Source organism: Camelus bactrianus, chromosome 5, assembly GCF_048773025.1.
Source record: "Camelus bactrianus isolate YW-2024 breed Bactrian camel chromosome 5, ASM4877302v1, whole genome shotgun sequence".
NCBI classification, from domain to species: domain Eukaryota; kingdom Metazoa; phylum Chordata; class Mammalia; order Artiodactyla; family Camelidae; genus Camelus; species Camelus bactrianus.
Window position 1 is genome coordinate 42,011,577 of NC_133543.1, and position 22,871 is coordinate 42,034,447.

Consider the following 22,871-nt stretch of genomic DNA (forward strand, 5'->3'; position numbering starts at 1 on the left):
ACATACACTTGACATACAATGATGTGTTAGATGGAGAACTACTACATGTACTCATACTCAAAAAAGAGGTAAAACAGATGAAACACAGCAGTCACTGGTTATTAACAGTTCTGAAATACAGCCAGGTACACGTTACCAGTTCCTTGATAAGTGCTCAGTCCTACTACCAGGAGATCTCTGTGGCTCTTTGCTTTGCTTTGCTTTTTGGGTTCTTTTCAACCACTTATTTATCTTTTCTATTCCATAAAATGAATGTCACCTTTGAGTAACAGTTGAGTGGTTTTTTTAGTCTGCTTCCTGCCCATAGATTTTGAAAGGTCCAAATGTATCTTTTAATGTTGTACTATTGCTATACTCTTCAGTACAAGGAGATTAAATTCCTTTAAACATTTTGTGGGTTTCTTACAAATCAACTTATAATCCACCCCATTAGACAAAAGAAATATGTCCAAATCTCATTGGGATAAACATTTTTTTGACTTGAGCTCTCTTTAAGGACATCTCCTTTAAGATTCTTAGAAAACTTATTGTTTAACAGAAAGAATCTTTGAGGCATCTATTAAAATCCCTAGAGGGCCTTTTGTCTGTTTGAAATGGTCTATAAGGCACTATCTAAAAAATTTATGAGGTTTTAACAAAAGGTTTTTTATTTAGACCACATTTTCCTGACAGCACCCTGGATTCGATCTCTGCTCAGAAACCACATCTTAATTTTAGCATCATTTGCCATCTGGAGAGGCTGGGAATGAGAAACAGTTTTCTTTTCCAATCCAGCAAGTCCTAAAGACTTTATATATAACAGTTCTTTCTTTAGCTCATCTTTCTTCCTTGCATTTTACTACAGGCAGCTAGAAGCAGATAAGAGACAAAGCACATTCAACCCTCTTTCAGCAATTTTTCTTCACTGGAAAATAGGTATATTTCTTATTTTCCACCTTATTGCAGGAGACATTGTTGCTAAACTTTCTGTCACTACATAACAAGAGTACCCTTTCCTCTAGCTTCCTACATTTCCCTCTTTTCTTTAAGTCTTCACTTAAAGCCTTTTAAAGGCCCCTGAGGCTTCCTTTACTTGTTCCCTTGACCCCTTTAAGATTTCACTAACACTGTCTTAAAGATGCTTCCCATTTCTGCCTGCCTCCTACTCCTAAAGCTACTTCCACATATATTTGGTTTAGTTTTGCCTGTACTTTACTTCCTGAAACCAAAATGTGTTCCAGCTGTTTACCCCTGCTTATAAAACCATCCTAAAACTCATGGCCTAAAAGAACATTTATTTTGCTCAGAAGTCTGTAATTTGAGAAAAACTCTGTGGCGATTGCTCATCTCTGCTCAACCAAGCCTTAGCAGGGGCAGCTTAAAGGCTGATGACTTAATTAACTTTTTATCTCTGTTCTGTGATGTTTTGGACATCAGCTGGTAGACTTAAAGCTTACAAATGACTTGTAGGCTGGGGCCTAGAATCACCTGAGGGCTTGTTAACTTACATGCCTGATGGTTGATATTGGCTATTGGCTGAGACCTTTACTAGGGCTGTTGGCCAGAATACCTACATGTAATCTTTCCACATGTTCTGAGCTTTCTTACAACATGGTGATTGGATTGCAAGAGCAAACACTTTGAGAGAAAAAAATCAGCCAATAAGAAGATGTATTACCTTTTATGACTTACCCTTAGAAGTCATGGATGTCACTTCTGCTGCATTTTTTCATTGAGATAGTCACACAGGCCCCGTAAGTTCAAGTGGAAGAGAAATACCTTCCACAGATGGGACATGCACTAGATTCTGGAAGGGTACATGAGACCAAAAAATGTTATTGACATTTTTGGAAAATATAGTCTGCCTCTAAAGAGTTAAATAATTTACATTAAAAAAGTAAATAACACATTTCAGTTTTATGTCTCAAGCAAAACAAACATTATTTTTCTAACTTCGTCCAAAATACTGCCTTAACATTGGGTATATTCATGGTCTTTAAAGACACCTTGGATTGAATGTAAAATCTTGTGGGTATATATATGTGTGTATAATTTTTATGTGGGAGAATACATCCCATTCTTAAAATATCATTGACCAGAAACAAATACAGTTAAGAACCATTGCTGTGATCTGTACTACAGAGTACAATATTTTTAAAATATATTTTTGGAAAAGGGGCCTATTTCCTGTAATGCTGAAAGTCAATTTTGCAGAAATTTCCTTCAAAGAAATTAACAGGAGGAAAAAGGAGCATTGGTACAAAACAGTTAAATTTCTCATCATTTTTATAATCTAATCAATATGTATTATAAAGTCTCAAGCAAACATATATTGTCTCTCTGCTCTATTCTGCCCTTAAATAAGCTCTCTCAATTGAAACCAGAATCAATTTGCAGTAATTCAGCTTTCCTATTTCTTTAGAGTAGGCATCAAAGAAGGTACATTATGATAGTATTGAAAGCCACTGGGGACTGTGTCAACCTGTCCCTAGAGTTGTTTGTTCTCAAATTTTGATAACAAGCTCTGGTTTCATGAATCTAGCTTCAAAAGACATTAAGCTAGATTCACATGGGTCATGATTCAGAGGTTACCAAGCCTTGTGAAGGAAGAAGTAACAAAGCAAAATTATTTTCCCCTTCTAACCTAGGCCTTATCACTAAAATTCCCATTGTCTACTGCTTCTTGAGTAACTAGAGTGGAAAATGGAAGAATACACATAATCAGAAAAAGAAAAAGTGGTAGTAAGAAAAAAAGACGTAAGTGCTACATTAGGAAGAATGTCAGGCACTTGCCACTCCAATTCCAGAGAAGAGAAAACTGTAACTGTCAGAAATAAGATGGAAGTGTCAAAAGTATATATAATTACCTACATTCATTTAGAATATTCATCAATGGTTTTGTTCTAGAGTTCTGTAAAAATTGCAAATTTCATAGAGAATTAACACTAAAGATCCAAGTAATATAGGCACTATACAAAATATTCAAGCTTTTCCTACAAAGAAATTGAACACTGCAGGGACAAGCTTTGGAGATATTTGCCTGCTTACAAGTAGTCTGTCCCTCAGGAGTTATTATCACTCACCACTTCCTGCCATCTGTCTATACCCATCCCTCAATATGAACAAATGACTGTGAAGCTCTTTTGATCTTTCTTTCTCATTCCCTGTCCCTGCCCCCTTTATAGTATAAGCACATTTGGACACATCCAAAATTTTATTTTAGGTACTTGACTTGATTCAGTCTCAAAAGACCTAGCCCATAGAATGGAAAAGCTTTTTGATAAGTTATTGGAAAAACAAATATAATACATTAGAAACTTTAAAAATAAAAGCAGGTACTTCTGCTTCCATGTATTACAGGCTATCTGGTGCTATAATCATCTTCCTGTCATAAACAGCTAAAAATATGAAATTAATGAAATACATGAACAGTGTATGTGTGTAATAAATATGTAAAATAAACTTGTGAAATATGCAGTTGATACTTGAACAACACTGGTTTAAATTGTGCGGGTCCACCTATATGAGGATTTTTTCACCTGTAAATAATACAGTACTACACCATCCACGGTTGGTTGAATTCCCAAATGCCAAACTGCAGATAGGTAGGATGGGCAGATGGGGAGGAACCACATATATGGAAAGCTGTTTATAATTTTAATGGAATTTTCAACTGCATGGAGGATTGGTGCCCCTAGTTCCAGTGTTGTTCAAGGGTCAATTATACATGGAATATTATATGTTTTCTACTATATATAACATAGTGACACATATATATTTCAGACATTCAACAGTAAGAAGCACAGGGTTTTAATCACTAAATTGAGGGAAACACATGAAACAAGTAACCCCACCATTACCCATGATCTTTTCCTGATGGTGCTTCCTGGGGGATTTTAAGGAGACAGGTGAAAACAACCTCACTGAATTGAGGAGGGAGAGTTTGGAGTTTGAGACTGCTAAGACAACTTGTTTTTGTAGAACAGGAGAGAGCTTCACAGAGAAATAGCTTCAAAAGTCTGCAATGAAGTACCCTTGAGTCTTTTGCTAAATACAGTGTAGTGCATACTTAGGTGAATTGTCATCAGACAAGGCAAAGGACATTTACTGAGAAGTTGTAAACCCAACAATTCTCAAAGCTCACACAGGACTTGGAAATGTTTGAGTACTGACCAGGCAGCATGTATAGAGCTTATTGAAGCCTGGGGCATTCAGTTGAAACCTTAGGAGAGCCAAACCTTTGTAATAGGGTTAAACTAGCCCTAAAGTTAGGCTACTCTAGACTTAGCTTAATAAAAGTTTAAAAACAAGATTTCAAAGGATGAAACTATCCTCCAAGCCTCTTAACTGCCTTCTAAATCAAACTTCAACTCTCCAGATAGGACGATCATAAAATCAAGACACTCAATAATGTAATCTTTACATTGTCTAGCTTCTAATAAAGATTACTAGACATGCAAATAAGAGGAAAAATCTGATCCATAAACAAGAGAAAAATCAGTTAAAAGAAACAGACCCAGAGGAAGACAGAGACTTTAAAATACTTATCATAAATATGTTCAAGGACTAAAAGTACACATGAAAATAGTGAGAAAAGAAATAGTATAAAAAAGATCCAAACATTACTTTTAGAGCTGAAAAACGTAATATTTGAAATGAATATTTCACTAGAGATGTTTATCAGCAGATTGGAAAATACAAAAGAAAGAGGCAATAAACTTTAAGTCATAAGCTATAGAGATAGATCAAACTAAAGCACAGAGAGAAAAGCAGCAGCAGAAAAAATTAATAAAACCTAAGTTACCAGAGGAAAATATCAGGTTGTCTAATATACACGTATTTGAAGTCCTCTATAAAAGATAGGAAAGTGCATGGGGAAGAAAAAAATCTGAAGAAATTGTAGGGGCCAGAAACTTTCCAGATATAATGAAAACTATACACACATCTCAAAACTTCAATGAAACAAAAGTAGAATAAAAACAAAGAAAACCACATCTAGGCCCATCATAGTCACATTGCTGAAAACCTGTGAAAAGAGAAAATCTTAGGACAGCAAATAAAGGGCACAATACAGAGGAAGACAAGAATTATCATTGTCCATTTTATCAGAAACAAAGCAAACTAGAAGATAATGAAACAACACCTTTAAAGTGATGACCAATCAACCAACAAACAAGCAAACCCCAAAACAAACTAAAAACAAACCCTGTTAATTTACATTTCTATGTCCAGCCAAAATATTGTTCAAAAATGAGAGGTAATTTTCATATTAACAAAAGCTGAATTTGGTGCTGTACAAGAAATATTAAAGAAAAATCTGACTGAAGAAAATAATATCAGATTAAAGCTTAAATCTACACACAGAGATGAAGAGCTATAGTAAATATGATGAACAATAGTGCTCATTTAAGAATTTTTAATTTAATATACTTAAAATGTTATTGACGGTTTAAAGCAAAAAGTAAGTCAATATATTGTGAAATTACAGCTTATGTAAAAGTAAATTGTATGACAACAAATGAATAGAGGAAGGAGAAAATGGAAATATATTTTGTAAAATTCCTACATCATATATATAAACGGTATCCTGTCTACACTGTCTACAAGAAATCCACTTTAAATATAAATACAAAGATATATTAAAGTAAAATGATGTAAAAATACATACCATGATAATACTACTCATAAGAAAGCTACAGTGGCTATATTACTATTATACAACACAGACTTCAGAATAAGATTATGAGACATAAAAAGAGACATCTTATACTAGTAAAATGATACATTTTCAAGATTATCCACATAATCTAAATGTGAATGCACTTAAAAATAGCTTCCAAATATATAAACAAAAAACAACTAAGTGAAAGGAGAAACCAACAAATCCACAATTACAGTTGAAGTTTTCAACATCTTTCTTTCAGTAACTGGTAGAATAGAGAAATCAGATAGTATAAAAAGATTTTAAAACTTTATCAAGCAACTTGACTTTATTTACATTTATAGAGGACTATACACAAAACTACAGAATACATATCCTTTTCAAGTACACCCAGAATACTCATCAAGATAAACCGTATTCTGGACCATAAAACAAATCTTAATCAGTTAAAAAGGGAAGAAACCATTTGGAGTATGGACAACTTAGGACAAAACTATCAGTAAATAGAACTAGATTTGCGCTCAGGAGACTGATTCTGGTAGCCAGAACATGTCATCTGCACAGGGGACATACTGCCAGCTTCTGGAAAGACGTTCTTTTTCCCCAGGGATCTGTTGGTCAAAGTATACAGAACTTGCTTGTTCCTAATTGCTAAGTAGAAAGGAGAACGGGACTTTGCTCCCTCCTATACCCTGTATTTTTTATGATTTAGAGCCACCATACTTATTATTTAGAACAATTGCTAATGATCTGAAAGGGAGGAAACTTACAGGAGTAGAAATGAACTAAAACAGTAGCAGCATAAAGATGGAGAGGAAAGATAGTTATACTAAGGTAGTAGAAGTAATAGGACGTGGTTATTGGGTGGATCATAGGCAAGATTATAGGTTTGTCATGAAGAAAGTGAGTTCACTGTGACAAAATATTTGTATCTAGTCTATATAAAGAACACTCACAGCTCAATAATAAGAAAATAAACAACCAATTAAAAATGGGTGAAGTATTTTAACATACCTCCCAGTATAGAATCAGTATTCACAGGAAGAAGCTAAATATCATTAGCCATCACAAAAGTATAATTTACAATAGCAAGGAGATACTACTGCATTGTCACTAGAAGTGCTAAAATAAAAAAATCTGGAGCAACTATTACTCTCATACATCCACAGTCAGAGTGTAAAATGATGCAAATACTTTGGACAATAGTTTTCATTTACCATTTGATCCAGAAATTACACTCCTGGGTATTCACTCAAGAGAAATAAAAATACATATCCACAATAAAACTTATACATCCATGTTCATAGCAGATTTATTCATAATAGCTCCAAACTGGAAAAGCCAAATGTCCAAAGGTGACTGGATAAACAAATTTTGACATGTTAATACAACAGACTGTACCCAACAATACCAAAGAAAAAGCTGCGGATATATCTAACAATGTGAATGAATCTCAAAAACATTATGCTAAGCAAAGGAGTTCAGACACAAAAAAGGACATTTTAACATTCGAGTCTGAAGTAACTATAAGCACATCAGAGTGGACATATCAGGAAGCAACTAAAAGAGATCTCTTTTTCTATTGATATTTCTATTGATATTTCTATTGATATCTCTTTTTCTATTGATATTTGAATATGTTTATTGTGACAGGAATGTTGTTAAAGACAAATAGTAGATGATATCACCAAAATGAAAAGGATGGAAAGAGCTAAAGCAGAAACTTGGGTAAATGTTAGCATTTTAGGGATACACAGAGAAAGGAAAATATGTGAAGAACACTGAGAAAGAGAAAACGAGGTAGGAGGAAGAGAACCAGAAGAAAGTGATATTTTGGAAAATAATTCTGGGAAAGGATATTCTGTGTCAAAGATCCTAGAAGGACTAAGAAAAAAAGGGTAAAGTGTTCTATGCCCTAGGCTACATACGGTCATTCGTGAGCATAAAGGCAATTTTAGAAGAGCAATGAGAACAAAAGTTCTATTGCAGTGGGCCGAGGAGTGGATGAGCAGAGAGAGGATGGGGACAGAGAATGTACCCTACATCTACAAAAGTTTGTTTCATAAAGGAAAGAAGAAATAAAGAAATAGCCAAGTCTGTGTATTTCTATGAATTTCTATGAATATCTTCTTCCTACCTGATTATAAATTTGGGCTATTTAATAAATACCTTTCAGCAAATGGATTCTCAGTAAGAGGTTCATGATATCACCCATTACTTCTGATAAAGGAAAAGCTGACTTAGAGAAAAGCACATTTTATGAACTAGTTCATGTATTATATAAAAGCAAAGATCCAGATTGCAGTATAGAATTGAAATGTGTTTTTGCAAAGTCTTGTTTTTGCTCTATGTAGAAAACGAGGCTGGATTTCCCTGTTCTGGTTCACTTATATCTCATGTGATTGTGTCACCTTGTGTTTCTCCATTTAAAAATAAAAGGCAAACTCAGCAATTCCTTTTTTCTTAAACTGCTTCAGTAACCAGCAGTTGCCACATTAAAAGCTTTAGCTGGAAGATTATAAAAATAGTCTAATGCTTCCTAGCAGGTAACTACTTTTGAACCAATTCTCCTTTCAGGGGTATATTGAGGTCAAATCAAATGGCCCAGGAAGGACAGGCAAAGAGAGAGAAGAGAGAGCTGGTTGACATTCAAATGGCAAAAGTGCATTTTGTTTGGAATGTTTTGTGCAAATGTTAAACAGTGCCCACATTTAAACACCTGCTTCTTGTTTAGAAGAGTTCAAATGAACACTTTCAAACACAATTGAGTAACACTCAAAAGAAAATCAAGTGTAATTTCCTAAGTTGCTGAAGCAAGGGTTCTTCTATGAAATCACTATTGTATTTTTAAACTGAATTTGATTATATTTGAAATTTACTGCACACAGTTCACTGGTACCTGGAAATTTCTTCATGCAGAGATAAAATTACAAGAAAGACTTTTAAAAATGATTGTTTCTGTGTGTGTTTTAAAATACCCTAGGTCATATCTGTGATAAAACTAAATTACTAAAGATAAAATCTAATAATCTTTAATAATTTTTCATTTAATTATTCTCTTCCTTGTGAATAAATTTTGCTTTTCTTTTAAGACACATTAAAAAGTAGGGGAAAAGCACCATATAAAGACACCTACAAGACACCAACTGTATAGCTTATCTTGAAATTCTTCACTTGTCTGCTATCTCTAAATATTCACCAATTAGGGAAGAAATGTAATAGTGGGGTTTTCAGGTTTCTTTGATAAATTTCCTAAGAAGGTAACTCTTTTACTGCCTTTATTAAATACCAACTTCACATCACCATTGCTACTTTGAAACCTTCAGTCTCTCTCAACGACAGGATCAAATTTAAATGCTGTAATTTGAACTTTATACAAACCGTGCATTCTAGTTCTGTGGTTACTCACTGCCATGAGCTTCCCTGACTTGGTTTCGGTTATTTTTCCTACCAGGGACTTCTCAGTCTATTCCACTTATACAGATCTTTCCCATCTTACAGCATCAGCTTATTAATTTTCTTGACTCTTCCAACTTAACTCATATGTCATTTCTATGTCTTTGTTGTCATTTAATATCTGTACTCACACTCAGTCTTAATAATTTTCTTCCTATGACATCTCTTGTATTACTAGCTTCTAAGGTTAGATAGCAATTCCTGTGCATGCTTTGTCTTCCTTAATAGATTATTTTTTTAAATGCAAGAACTTACCGTTTTCTTAGCACCACCTAAAATGACTGTTACAATACTATGCACTTAGCAGCAATATTTGATAAAGATTTGTTGACTAATGTATGAGAGGAAAAGAATTGCAACCTACTTGAATTATAGAAATGATTGTAATTACAATTTCGTTAGATACAGCATTAACCAAAAAAAAAAAAAACCTCTATAGAAAAAATGTTTCTCATTAAATAATTTTAAAGAAACTATTCAAACCGAAGTTTTAATAACTCTCCTTAACTGAACATATGTATATTTCCTCTAAAAGTCATACAGCATTTCTTTAAAATCTCACCTCTAGAACATCCCATTAAACAGCCTGGATTTAGTAATCTCTTCATCTCCAGGAATCCATCCTAAGGGAAAAAAAGGTAAATATTCAATTTTAACTTCACTTATTAGGTACATTATTTCATCAGTGTGAATGTTTACCAACTTTTGTGTACATTAGTGTTAAAAAAAATCAAACGTTGAAAAGTTATTACAAAATTAGAACTGAAGAAAAAACACTATTACTAGTATTGCTGAAAATAAACAATTTGTTTTATTTATTGTATAAGTTCATAATCTAGATTTACATAAAATAAATATATTTTGCCTATCTCCTCAACTCCAAGAAGAAACTAAGGATGAAGCCTGACTTAATGATGGTTGAGCAAGAATATCTGGCTTGTGAATCTGATTAAGTACCCATTCAATGCAAGATAATGAGGATGCATTAAAAAAACTGCCCTTCAAATGGAAAAAAATGAGGAAGCAAAAGAGCTACAGAACCCATACCAGAAATAAAACCAATGCAGGGTTCTGCTTCTCTTATGCTGAGTCCTAGAAAAGTCTTTGTAGGGTTGGAACTATAAACCAAACAAATGAATTTTCTCATATTCTCATAATGTCTGTCTGGAACAGCTACTATGAATTTAGCTAAACTATTCTTGATTTGGTTTATATCTATCCCTTAAATTTTATTACAGACATTTGCAGGGGGTGGGGAAGGTTAATGCATTCCTCAGAGTATTTCTCACTGTGCAAAACAATATTTTCCTCTTAATGTTTTAAAACTACATCTTCAAACTTACCTGAAATGACCCCTAATTCTAGTGCTCAAGGATTAGGCACTGTGATACTACATACTACAAGATATATGATGTAATATAATGCCAGTTAATGCATAGTGCCATAAAGAAAAATAAAACAGGCTGAGTGGATGGTGAATGTCAAAGGGTGCCACTCTAGAAAGAGTGGCAAGAAAGGCCTGCTTGGTGTGACCGTTTTTGAACAGAAACCTTAACCATACAAATATCTGAGGAATAACATTCCAGGCAGAGGACTTAGAGCAAATCCCCTGGACAGGTGTGTGGATGGCAAGTTCAAGGAACAGCAAGAAGCAGGAGTTTAGAGAAAGCTGAGGCTGGAGGTAAGAAGATACCAGAAATGAAGGCAAAAACTTTGTCAGGGTCCATATCTCCAGGGCACCTGTAGACTTTGTTAGTGAGAGCAGGCCAACCCAGTCGTCGTTCAATAAATGCTCAAATATTTTTCCTGTTACTCTACAGGAAAAATAAAACAAAGACTATTGTCCTAAGTGTCATGTAGAGAAATAGCTGTTGAAGAAGCAAGTGTCTCTTCCAAGAAGGAAGGAAGGAAAATTCCAGAGCCCACTGGAACCAGCATTTAAATTTCCATAATCCCCTCCATCTAGTGAATGCAAATATAAATACATTTTTAAAATAATAGAACATAATTGTATAGAAACTGAAATATGACACTTTTTATTTAAAATAGAGCTCTATATGCTTCACAGAAACAAGTGCAAGGAGTGCTTAATTTATTATCTTTGCCATTTTACAAAACAATACATTTTTGGAAAATGCATACATAAAAATATAACATTTAGGCAGATAACTATTTACATCTGAAGGCAGCTAAAAGTTATGCAATAATATTAAAAAGCTTTAAAATAAATACTTTTATGACTTGTTGATAAAGTTAAACATTTTGGTATGAAGGCTATCACTGAGTTCTTACTAAATTCTAAAATAGTCTTATTTCTAAACAAAATAAGCATACATATATTACTATAAAATGCATATTTACACAGGCTAAAAATTAATACAACATCTGGATATTATTCATTTCTCTTTGAAATTTGGAATTCTCTTCAGCTTCAATGATTAAATTGCAACTACTAAAATTTCCATCTGCATATTTTTTGATATAATTTATTGCCTAATTTTCATTTTAAGACCTAATCTATTTCTTCATATTTCCTATATACATTCATTTGTAACCTGTCTGTGGAAAGGTAATATCTTTTTACATTCTTAAGAATTTCAGCTACCTCATAATAAGTCTTTACAACAGTGATTCTTTTTCACAGTAGTTCAAGAGTTCAAGGCATGTTTTGCAATGTCAAAATGCAATGGTTTTGACATTTGTAATATGTTCTTAGGTATAAGAAAAGTCACACTACCAAAAGAAAAGTATAATTAGTATTAGTACTTTGAAAGTCAATCCAAATTTCCTTTTTTTGAGATCTGAATCATTTTCTGTTTTTAGGACATTTTGAAACCTGAAACACAGATGAAGTTTGAATAATTTTTTCCAGTCTAGGAACAGAAGACTACAAGAGCTTGACACTAGGCATTGTGGAAATGAAGTAGAATCTAATATTTTGGCTAAGATAAACTTACTTTATATAAAGAGAGAAAAAGAGTTGGATTTGTAAAAATGTTTACTTACTTGTATTTAGCCTGTTGGAGGAAATGGAGATATTGGTAAACCCCATTCTAATCCTGCATTGGATAGACAGAACATGGGCATATAATTACCTTTTTAAAGGCAAAGTTAATGAAAGGTTTGGGCATAGAATAAAAACTCAGTGGAGATGTAGAAACTAGGGTCCATGAATCTTGCTACAGATTGTCTGGATTGAAAGTTAAATCAAAAAGATACAATCTCTTTTGTTGTCTTGGGAATGTAGGATGGAAATCTAAAGTATTTTTCCCTTTGTTCTCTATTCAGTTTCCAGATGTCAGGAACCATTTAAAAATTTAATTATCATTTTCTGAAGATACATAAACTAATAAGGTAATTTCCTGCAAAATATAAAAATATTTCTGAGTTCAGGATCCAATTGCAGTTTGGATTTCAGCCCCTACCTGCCTCTCAGCTGAGACGATTCGTATAAAGCACATTCCCAGATGGATCTGGTGACACCTGGCATAAGGCTAACTTCCTAACACATTCAGATTCTTAGTGGCTATGCTAACATTCATGTAGCCCAGAGTAGAAATCTTGCAGTTAAAACTGTTAGATATGGAGAGAAAAACTTCTTGTAGGATAACATGGACCACTGGCAAGAAAATATACTCATATCTGAGAATATTAAAATCTAGGATGAGATAGTGTTCATATTCTTCCAAATGTTGTATTACTCTATAACTGAATTAAGAAGCATCCTGGCAGTTCTTAATAGTGAGATTTTAAAATGAGAATTATTACTTAATTTTAATTCAACATTATATTCCAAACCATATGACATAATAATTTTAAAAGATAGTCTAAGCAAAACAAAGCAACAGCATGAAACATAGCAGAAATAAATTTAGCAGTCATGTTATGGGACATATATTTCACGTTCCCTATCTAAGTCACCATCTCTTAAGTGGAATTTAGCATTAAGGCAAAAGTGGACATTCTTTGTATGTTAGCTAAAAGCTAGAATATAACTAAACCACTAGCCTTTTAAAAATTTAAATGAAAGTCTTCTTTGCTATTAACAAATATCCTCTTCACCACACTAAATGAAAAATTACTAGAGAAGGCATGAGATGAAAGCTCTCATATGTGGATACGGGAAATTAAAATCTTGTTAAGGGGGTGAGTGTGTAGCAATCTGGACAGGGGCTAGAATACTAGAAGAACAGGAATTATACAGTGACCAGAACTGATGAAATCCAGTAAAGATACTTTTTAATGTACTGAGAGAATGTGTATGCCAAAGATGAATTAATGAGAAACTAAGTAAAGAGAAAAGAGAATGTGCTACCAGACATGGTCCCATATTTAACTACCAAATCATCTTTCACTCCTGTTCCAAAGCATAAAGAGAAAGAACAACCTTTACAAAAAGGAGAGGAATCATGAGGCATCCATCTCTTACCATTACTTGCACTAAGAAATCTATATTCTCACAATTTCTAAATTTTGTTCAGCCCTCCAGTGGTTGCCTACCTAGCTTGACAACTATTTTACAATTTTTCCTCATCCTATTTGTTTTTCTCACTGATCTCACCATGAATGAACAAATGATTTTAGCAGAAATAAAAAGAGAAGTGGGATTTGATTATCACCATTAAATGTCATGTTAGTGTACATTCCAGGTAGGCTTAGATGGATGCTAATTATCTTTTAATTAATATATGTTGGATACAGCAGGACACTGTGGTAGATGCCACAACTCGGTCCTCACACCAGTTCTGCTAATAACTAGCAGTCATTTAATCTTGGATCCTTGGTTTCTTCATCTATAAAATATGGAAATTGAGTTATGAAATCTCTTACATTCTTTACAATTTTAAAATTCTGGTTTTGGTTTTTGTCTGTGACATCTCTGAAATAATTTAGACCACCAAGGGATTCTCCTTCATTAAAAGGCTAATGATCAAGTTAAATAGTAGCTAGTAATTTTTTAAAATTAGAAACTAAAGATAATTTTGGGAGACAGTAAGGAAATATTTTAAAAAGAGGTGAGAAAAATAATGAAACATAAAGGAAAAGCTAGAGGTAAAAAAATAGCCAAATATCTGAAAATTTGCATTAAAACACTTTGAAAAACTGCCTAGATTATAGACTTCTACTTAATATTAACATTTTAATGAAATTTTAATATTCCAATTGACATTTTTTTTTTCTGTTTAGAGGAAGCCTTCAGAAGCGAAGGAATTACTGTCTTCACTAAATAGTGCATCAAGTCCACGTAGGTATTAGCTTATGGAGGGAGCTAACACAAAGCATTAGCAAATACTGAAGTAGTATGTTCCACAAAAGAAATTCAGAATATCTTCAAAAACCACAACGACACCATTTTAAGATACTAATTCTTAATCATTGCCAAGTAACTTAAAATGTTGTACTTGTAAATTTATTTAAAGGAACAATTATTGAAGACATCAACTACCATCAACTTCACTGATTTACTACTGTTACTTTCTTAATTTCCTGATGGGAAATAAAAAGTCCATACTTTAAATAAATTTATTTAAACAAAATACATTTCCATATTTATTTTAAATACTTAGTCAAAAACGATTCCCTGCTAAGTAATTTTGAGTTGAACTTTGTATAATGGCAAACATGGGCTCCCTGCCTTCAGATGACTTGCTAAGTAGGTTCCCTGGTACTTTTTCGTAAACTCTAAGACAGCCCTGAGTTTTCTCTGCCCCAGTAAGTCACATGGTGGCAAAATTCCAGCATAGTATAAGTAGTTCTGTTTTGTTTTGTTTAGTAATTCTACTAAAGCAGAAGTATTACAAATAATAAATTATTATGGAATGTCTAAATCTAATGAATCTATTGTAGATTTTCATTTAAAAATAAAGCTGATTTTGAAGTCTTCAGACACTGCAATCAGGTTACTATTTTCATATTATCATGGAAATTTAAAATGCAAAGTTAATTGAAAGTACAAAGATGAGAAGCAAGTGGTACACCTAAAATAGTGCACGACACAGCCATGTTTCACTTAACTTTCAAGTCAGAATACAAATTAAGAATTCTCGATATGACATGCCAAATATTTTAGACAGAAGGAAGCACACAACGGAATCTGTACCAATTACACACTTAAACGCTTAGCTCACAAGGCAACAAGTTCATGCTGGAATATTGACAACAAATGATGTTTCCCTTAGTTTAAGGAAATGATGATGCATATAAATCCCATCACCACTTTATACAGTACTGAAATTTCATAAATAGCATTTTCCAAGCTTTATACTATACCCAAAGCTGAAATATTTGAATGGAGCAAAGAACACTGACACTTTGAGTCTAAGAAGAATAATTTTTGCTTAAAACACAATTGAAAAGAAATAAATATTACACAATAAGACTCCATCAAAAAGAAACACTATGAAGTTTAACAGCATAGGTATATACAGTAAATTTGCCTTATGCTCTAAACTGTATCCTATTTTTGTAAGTGAGCATTTTCTATTTATAATCATGCTGAGACTTAAGGAAAAATTAGAACTTTTAACTATTCCTTATCATTTTTGTTAACCTATCCCTTTCTTTAAAAATATATTTGGAAATTGAAACATAAGACTATTCAGTTAGGAGTTATAGTTAACCAACACAAAAACAAGAAAAAATATCTCTAAATGTATAGATAGAAGTTGAATGATATTTGTGATATTAAATGAATTAGAATGAAGTTGAATTAATACAAATATGGAATTATATTTGGTCACTTTCAAATAGATTATAAAACATAATGTCAAGGAAAATGGAGATTTTAAAACCTCCTCTCTTAAAAATTAAATAAATGTACTCATCCAACTTAAGTAAATAAAAGAGGAAATATTATTTTTGTTTATTTGAAATTATAGTGCAATTATAGTAAATAAATAATTTCATTCTCATATATGCAGAAACAATCTATGAAAAACCAAGGTAACAAGCACAAGCAAGATTAGCCCATCACATAAGCTCTTTTTAAGATCCCTTCCCATATGCACTTTAAAAAATTTATTATATTATTTAGATTGTCTAGAATAACCTGATAAAGATACTTTCTAAATGTGTTGAAAATTGAGAGTAGTTTTTGAAACCCACCATCATATAGAATTCAAGACATCCTACTTTGTATTATATTACATCTATTTCTCAATTTACTTCCCCCACACAGTCACATCCCTGTTCCCATTCCCAAATTAGACTGCAAAATCTCTGAGGGCAGAATCTACCTATCTTTTAATTTCCCTTTTGGACCCATAATTATAGCAAGGAAGATCTGGAGTGTTCATATTTTTAAATTAATGGATAACTGAATGAATGAGAGTGAAAGTAAATGCAGAACAAAGGTGTCAGGTTTTTGCTTTTGATGTCTCATCTCAGGCAAATAAAGATGGGTTCAGTAACATATTTCCATAGTAGAATGAAGTATAATCCCTAGATTGTGCTCTATATGATAATCCATAGGTATATCCTTTAGAACACTGTTATCCAAGTCATGCTTTGTAGAAACTACAATGTAGGCAAATGAAAGTTTTCCCATATTTTTAATGAAACAGTTCCATGGTCAAAAAAATTGGGAAATCCATTTTAAAGAAATTCAAGCAACATTTCTTTACTGCTAGACTCCACAAAGCACATGATATGCTAATATGCTCTATCACTTTCTAAGAATCTACCAAAGAACACTTTTGGTCTTGGATCATCTCAGAAAAGGGTTCTAAGAAACTGAGTTTAGGAAATAATATTTTAGAAAAATAAAAGATACCATGATAAATCTTCCTTCAACGAAGCAGAATTATAGATTTTAAGGGAATTCCTTATTTTATTCAGAATTCATCACTTCTGTCTGCACAGCAAGTAGAATAAAGGCAAAATTATCATGAGACTTCTTCAGTACCCACTGCCCATTTTGAAAGGGTAGAGAAAGATTATCTCCTCACAGTTACTGATATCCTCTGTCAGGTATGGCTATTATACTTCATTTAATAAGAGTTTTCTTCATTTCCCCCCAAAATACCTCCTAGTAGCCTCTTCCTTTTCTGTTCTTTTCTTTCTAAATGTGTATGTGCAAAATAGTAGGGATCACTGAAATTCATCCTAAAGACATCTCTGACAATGATTTTTATGGCTGATTAACCTCTGAAAGTATTCAGAAAATATTAATACTCATCTAACAAATAGGGTGACTAGGGAATTTCTATGAGGAAAATGTTGGTGGATATTGTCCTGAGAGTTCATACAGGTCCACTATGATTCTGCAAAATAACTTAATTTGTCTTCTGTTTGACTAAACCATAAATATCATCATGAAAGATGTTTCTGCATAGGGAGAAAAATACTATGGGAATTAAAGGAAAAGTAGGGATCTAGCTAACTTTACAGTGTGGATTATCACAAGATTTGGAACTAGTGCCAATTCTATCACTAGCTATGTGACTTTGGGACATTTCTCAGTGTTTCAAGATGTCAGGTGTCTCATTTGTAAATATGAGAAAGTAACACCCTTAGTGATTTTCAAACTGTTTGCCTCAGGAGCTGCTATGTCAGTGAACTCTGAAGAGTAGAACATGGGAGGAGAAACCAAGTAAGTGATCTGACCTCACTTCCATCTTCCAATAAGCAGCTCCACTTTTACATGTTTTGTATGCTAAGGTTCAGAGTAATATTTAATTTTTTTAAAGATCCTGTTCAATTTTTTTTAAATAGAGAAAACCATAGATTATATGATCTAAAGCTTTGTTTAGATATAACATGTTCCAGTTCACATTTTTTATGAACATGTTTTCATCTCAGGAAAATAAATGGGCTTTTACATTTTCTTTTCGATTCATTCATGTGCTCCTGATTCAAGTAAAGTAAAACCTAATAACTTTTATTATTTTATATAGCTTATTTTACACTTTTGCAATATCTTCCTTAAATAAAGAGATGAATAGATGTGTTGCTTCTCAAAAAAAATAATAATAATAAGGACAACATGGGGAGCGGATGAAGTCAACTCCCTCTCATGCTTGACTTTAGAGTTATCTTTTTCATGGTGCCTTTGGGCACTTGAATACTGTACTGTATTATCTCTGAGGTAGAACAACAACGACAACACAAAGGCAAAAAAATCACATGAAAAGGAAAAATGAGAAAGAAAGCTGTAAGAGATTTCTTTTTAACATGATTCTCATCATCAGGCTTTGCAGTCTTCTTTGACACAAAGTTGAGAAATAGTCTTCTTAATCCGAAGGGCGGTTAGGCGGGCTGCCCCATTGGCATACCAACACTCACGCATTATTCTCCCCATGACTCGGAGTGCCTTTAAAAGAGGAAGATATCAAAGACTTTAGCACAAAACACAGTGCAAGAGAAGCAAAACCACAAACCCAGGAATTGATACAAAGCTCTGATATAAAAATAGTCAACTTAAAACAATATGAGAATATCAAGGCCAAACCCCTTCAAAAATCCTGTCAAGGACAACTCCCCTCTCAGACAGCCACCAGGGCTTCTCCTCCCAGCTCTCTGAGAGACCAGAGCATCTCGCCTCAGACTGAGACCAAGGTGTCTCCTCTCAGACACAGACCAGGGCTTATCCTCTCAAAAAGAGATGAGGACGTTTGTCCTCAAACAAAAACCAGGGCAACGACTCTCCTAAAAAGACCAGGGGTCTCCCCTCTGACAGAGAAGAAAACCCCTTCCCTTAGACAGAGACCAGGGCAGCTCATCTCAGCCAGACCAGGTGTCGCCCCTCAGACAGGGTTTTTCCCCTCAGACTGTGATTAGGACCACTTGCAGAAAGAGAACAGGGCATCTCCACTCAGACTGAGACCAGGGTTCTCTCAGCAAAAGACCAGAGCTTCACCTCTCAGTGACCAGGGCAAATTCTCTCAGAGAAGGCCAGAGCATCTCCCCTAACACAGAGAAAAGGGTTCTCCCCCCCTGACATAAAAGGGTGTCTTCCCTCAGATAGACACCACGCCATCTCCTATCAGACAGGGACCAAGGCAATTTCTCTCAGAGAACTAGCGATTCTCCCCTCAGACAGTAGCACGTCTCCTCTGAGACTGAGACCAAGGCTTCTACTCTCAGAAAGAGACTAGGGTGTGGCCCCTCAGAAAGAGCCTGGGACAAATTTTCTCAGAAAACGACAAGGGATCCCCCTCAAATGGAGACCAGGGTGACTTCTCTCAGAAAAATACCAGAGCATCTATGCTCAAAGGGGCCAGAACATTTCCACTCTGACTCAGATCAGGGCTTCTCTCAAAGACCACGGTGTCTCTCTGCAGAATGAGACCAGAGCAGCTTCTCTCAGAAGAACGCCAGAGACTCACCCCCTCAGACATAGAACAGAGATCTCCCCTCTGACAGAGAAATGGATGTCTTCCCTCAGACAGAAAACAGGGCGTCCCTTCTCAGACAGGGACCAGGGCGACTTCTCTGAGAAAAAGACCAGGGATTCTTCCCTAAGACTGAGACCAGAGCTTCTCCTATCAGACAGAGATGAGGCTGGGTCCCCTCAGTTGGAGACCTGGGAGTCTCCTATGAGAAAGATGCCAGGGAGACAGACTTCTCCCAGAAAAAGACCAGGGTCTCCCCTAAGACTGAGGCGAGGGCTTCTCCTCCGACAGAGAAACAGCTCTCTCCTCTCAGACTGAGACGAGAGCTTATCTTCTGACACAGAAATTCTATATTCTCACAATTTCTAAAAGGAAAGGGCGTCTTCCTTCAAAGAGAGACCAGGGCATCTCTTCTCAGTTACCAAGGCAGTTTCTCCCCAGAAAAGACCAAGGTGACTCCCCTCAAACAGACACCAGGCTGTCCCTTCTTAGACGGAGACCAGGGTGACTCCTCTCAGAAAAAGACCAGGGCGTCTTCCCTCAGACTGAGACCAGAGCTTCTCCTCTAACAGAGAATAGGTGTCTTCCCCCTGACAGGCACCAGGGCAGTTTGTTTCAGAAAACCAGGGCATCTCCCCTCAGACAGAGACTAGTTTCTCCCCTCTCAGATGGAGACCAGAGCATCTCCCCTTAGAGACAGACCAGGGTGACTTCTCTCAGAAAATGACCAGGGCATCTTACCTCAGACAGAGACCAGGACATCTCCCCTCCAACTGAGACCAGAGCGACTTATCTCAGGAAAAGACCAGAGTGCTGCCCCTCCAACAGAGAACAGTGCATCTCCCTTCAGAAAGAGACCAAGGCTCCTCTTCTTAGACAGAGACTAGGGCGACTTCTCTGAGAAACAGACCAAGCATCTTTCCTCCGACAGAGACCACGGCGCTCCCCGCTGATAGAGAAACGTGTGTCTCCCCTCAGAGAGGTACCAGAGCTGCTTCTTTCATTAAAAAAAACCAAGGCATCTCCCCTCAGACAGAGACGAGATCATTTCTCCTCAGACAGCGACCAGTGCTTCTCCCCTCAGCCAGGGATCAGGGCGTCTCCAGTCAGACAGAGACCATGGAGTCTCCTCTCAGAAAGACACCACGTGGTCTCCTCTGGCTTTAGGCAGAGGCACGAGGTCCATTGCTCTGCTAGCTGCTTTGAAGCCATCATTTGTGTACCTTGAAGTTGGCTATAGGAGATGACAGGGAGCCTTTGCTCACTGGTATTTTCGTTAATGGAATTATACTAGTATTTTAAGGGCATATTAGTTTGGCATAATGTGAAATAATGGACCGATTTCATTTGTTTTTTTCTGTATGGTGATAAGTTGTTCACTCGTATTTCACGTACTATGTTGAATGTAATTTTAGGAAAGAGAATATGGCTGCTTTACACTACATCCTGTTAGAATAAGTGAAATCAATTGAATAGCTTCATCTTCTTGAGATGATCAATAATCATGGAAATATAGTTATTCTTTTTATGCATTTTATTTATATGTTTTATAAAATTTTTCTCTTCCTTCAAACTGCATGAAAATAGTATTCTTTCAATTAACAAATTATATATATTATGTATAAAACTAACAAATTTTGCCCCTGGGCTTTCAGACTATATAAACTTTCTTAAAAATCTATGAGTGGAATTAAAATATTTTTTAAAATTCGTGTCAAAACACAGATACTAATCCTGTGGAGGCTATTAATCCTATTTTAATTGAAAATTCCAGGAATATGGTAGAATGACTATTTTAAAATATCTAGATAAATATCATATGATATCGCTTATATGTGGAATCTAAAAATAAAATGACACATATGAACTTATGCAAAACAGACTCACAGACATAGACAAAAAACTATGTTTACCGGGGGGAAAGGAGAGGAAAAGGATAAACTAAGAGTTTTAAGATTTGAAGATACTACTATATATAAAGCAGATAAGCAGCAAGGTCCTACTGTATAGCACAGGGAACTATATTCAATATCTTATAATAACTATAATGAAAAAGAATATGAAGAAGAACATACATATGTATAACTGAATCACTATGCTGTACACCGGAAACTAATACAACATTATAAATCAACGATACTTCAAAAAAATATTCTAAGAAGGGACATGAAAGACAAAAATGGATATGGGATGGGTTGGAAATTCCCTGTATATTGATCTGGATGGTAAGTATACACATGTACACTTTTTTTTAAGTCATTAAACTGTATACTAAGATTTGTGCATTTTATCATATGTGAATTGTGCCACAATAAAATAATTATCTAAGTACAAATATCAAACATTTTAAATTAAAAAATATAAGCGAGTATAAGTGAGCTGGTAAATAAATAAGATAAATACTCAGAGGGTAAAACAATGAGAATGCATGAACCCAGAAAAGCGTAAGAAATCATTGAAGCAAGGGGCTGCTCTGGTGGCATCTGCTGATCTCACAGTTTAGAATTTCAGAATTGATGGACCACATGTGAAAGACAGGTAACATAGCTCAAAGCACACAGAGGTATCAGATCAAGATGTTTACAAAGTCCAGACTGTAAGGATGAAATGGTTTTAGAAAGAACTTTGTAAAGAAAACTGTCTAAATCTTGGCTCTTGGTAAAGAAAAAAATCAAGACTTAGCCTTAAAATGTTGCAGTAAAACTGAGCTCATATGGAGCTGAGAAATATGGAAAACAGGGAAGAATAAGAGACAAGAGAAGTAAAATGAAAGGTCTAACATACATACAATGAGTTCTCAAAAAGTGAGCAATAAAGACAATGAAAGGAAGAATTATTTGAAAAGATAATGGCTCAGAATTTTGGAGAACTGAGGAAAGTCTGAAAATTCCCGGCAAGATTAATCAAGAGATATCTATACCAAATACATCATAGAGAAATTACAGAATACTAAAGACATGGAGAAATTCTTAAAGGAGTCTGGAAGAAAAGATAAATTAATTTAAAAGAATCTAAAATAATTTGACTTCTCAGCAGCAATAATGGAAGTCAGAAGCCAGTGGGATACTACTTTTAAAGTGTTTAGAGAAAATAACTGAACCTACATTTTTAAGCCCAGATAAACTACTCGTTCAAAAGTGAGGACAAAATAAAGACATTTTCAGATGCTCAAACACTGAAAGAACTTACAACCATTTCATCCTAACTAAAAAGCAATTTAAATAAAATACCAAAACTGGCACATCAGGAAGTCAGAAAATAATCTTAAAAGGAAGCTCTGAAAGCCAAGAAGGAATATTGAACAAAGAAAATGTCATAATTCTAAAAAACAATGATGGTATAAAATCACACCATTATCTAATACATGAGATTAATACAAAACAAAATAGAACTAAAATACTGGGCAAAAATGGACAAAGATTGCACATATCAGCAATATAGAA

The 22,871-nt window shown here is 34.6% G+C and overlaps 1 protein-coding gene across 4 annotated transcripts in view; it reads right to left on the reverse strand.

Moving 5' to 3' along the window:
- The window catches only part of ACVR1C (activin A receptor type 1C), a 138,821-nt gene that overhangs the window by 61,484 nt on the left and 54,466 nt on the right, over positions 1 to 22,871 (reverse strand). For 2 of the 4 annotated variants that reach the window (XM_074363692.1, XM_074363693.1), the window contains exons 9-10: positions 9,660 to 9,720; positions 1,672 to 1,786 (exon numbers count right to left, since the gene is read on the reverse strand). In XM_074363692.1, the coding sequence (XP_074219793.1) occupies positions 1,740 to 1,786; positions 9,660 to 9,720 (108 nt within the window). In that variant the 3' untranslated portion in view covers positions 1,672 to 1,739. Of the gene's footprint in view, positions 1 to 1,671; positions 1,787 to 9,659; positions 9,721 to 16,630; positions 18,408 to 22,871 lie in introns of those variants that run through there. The other 2 variants (XM_074363691.1, XM_045507633.2) reach the window with 1 other exon arrangement.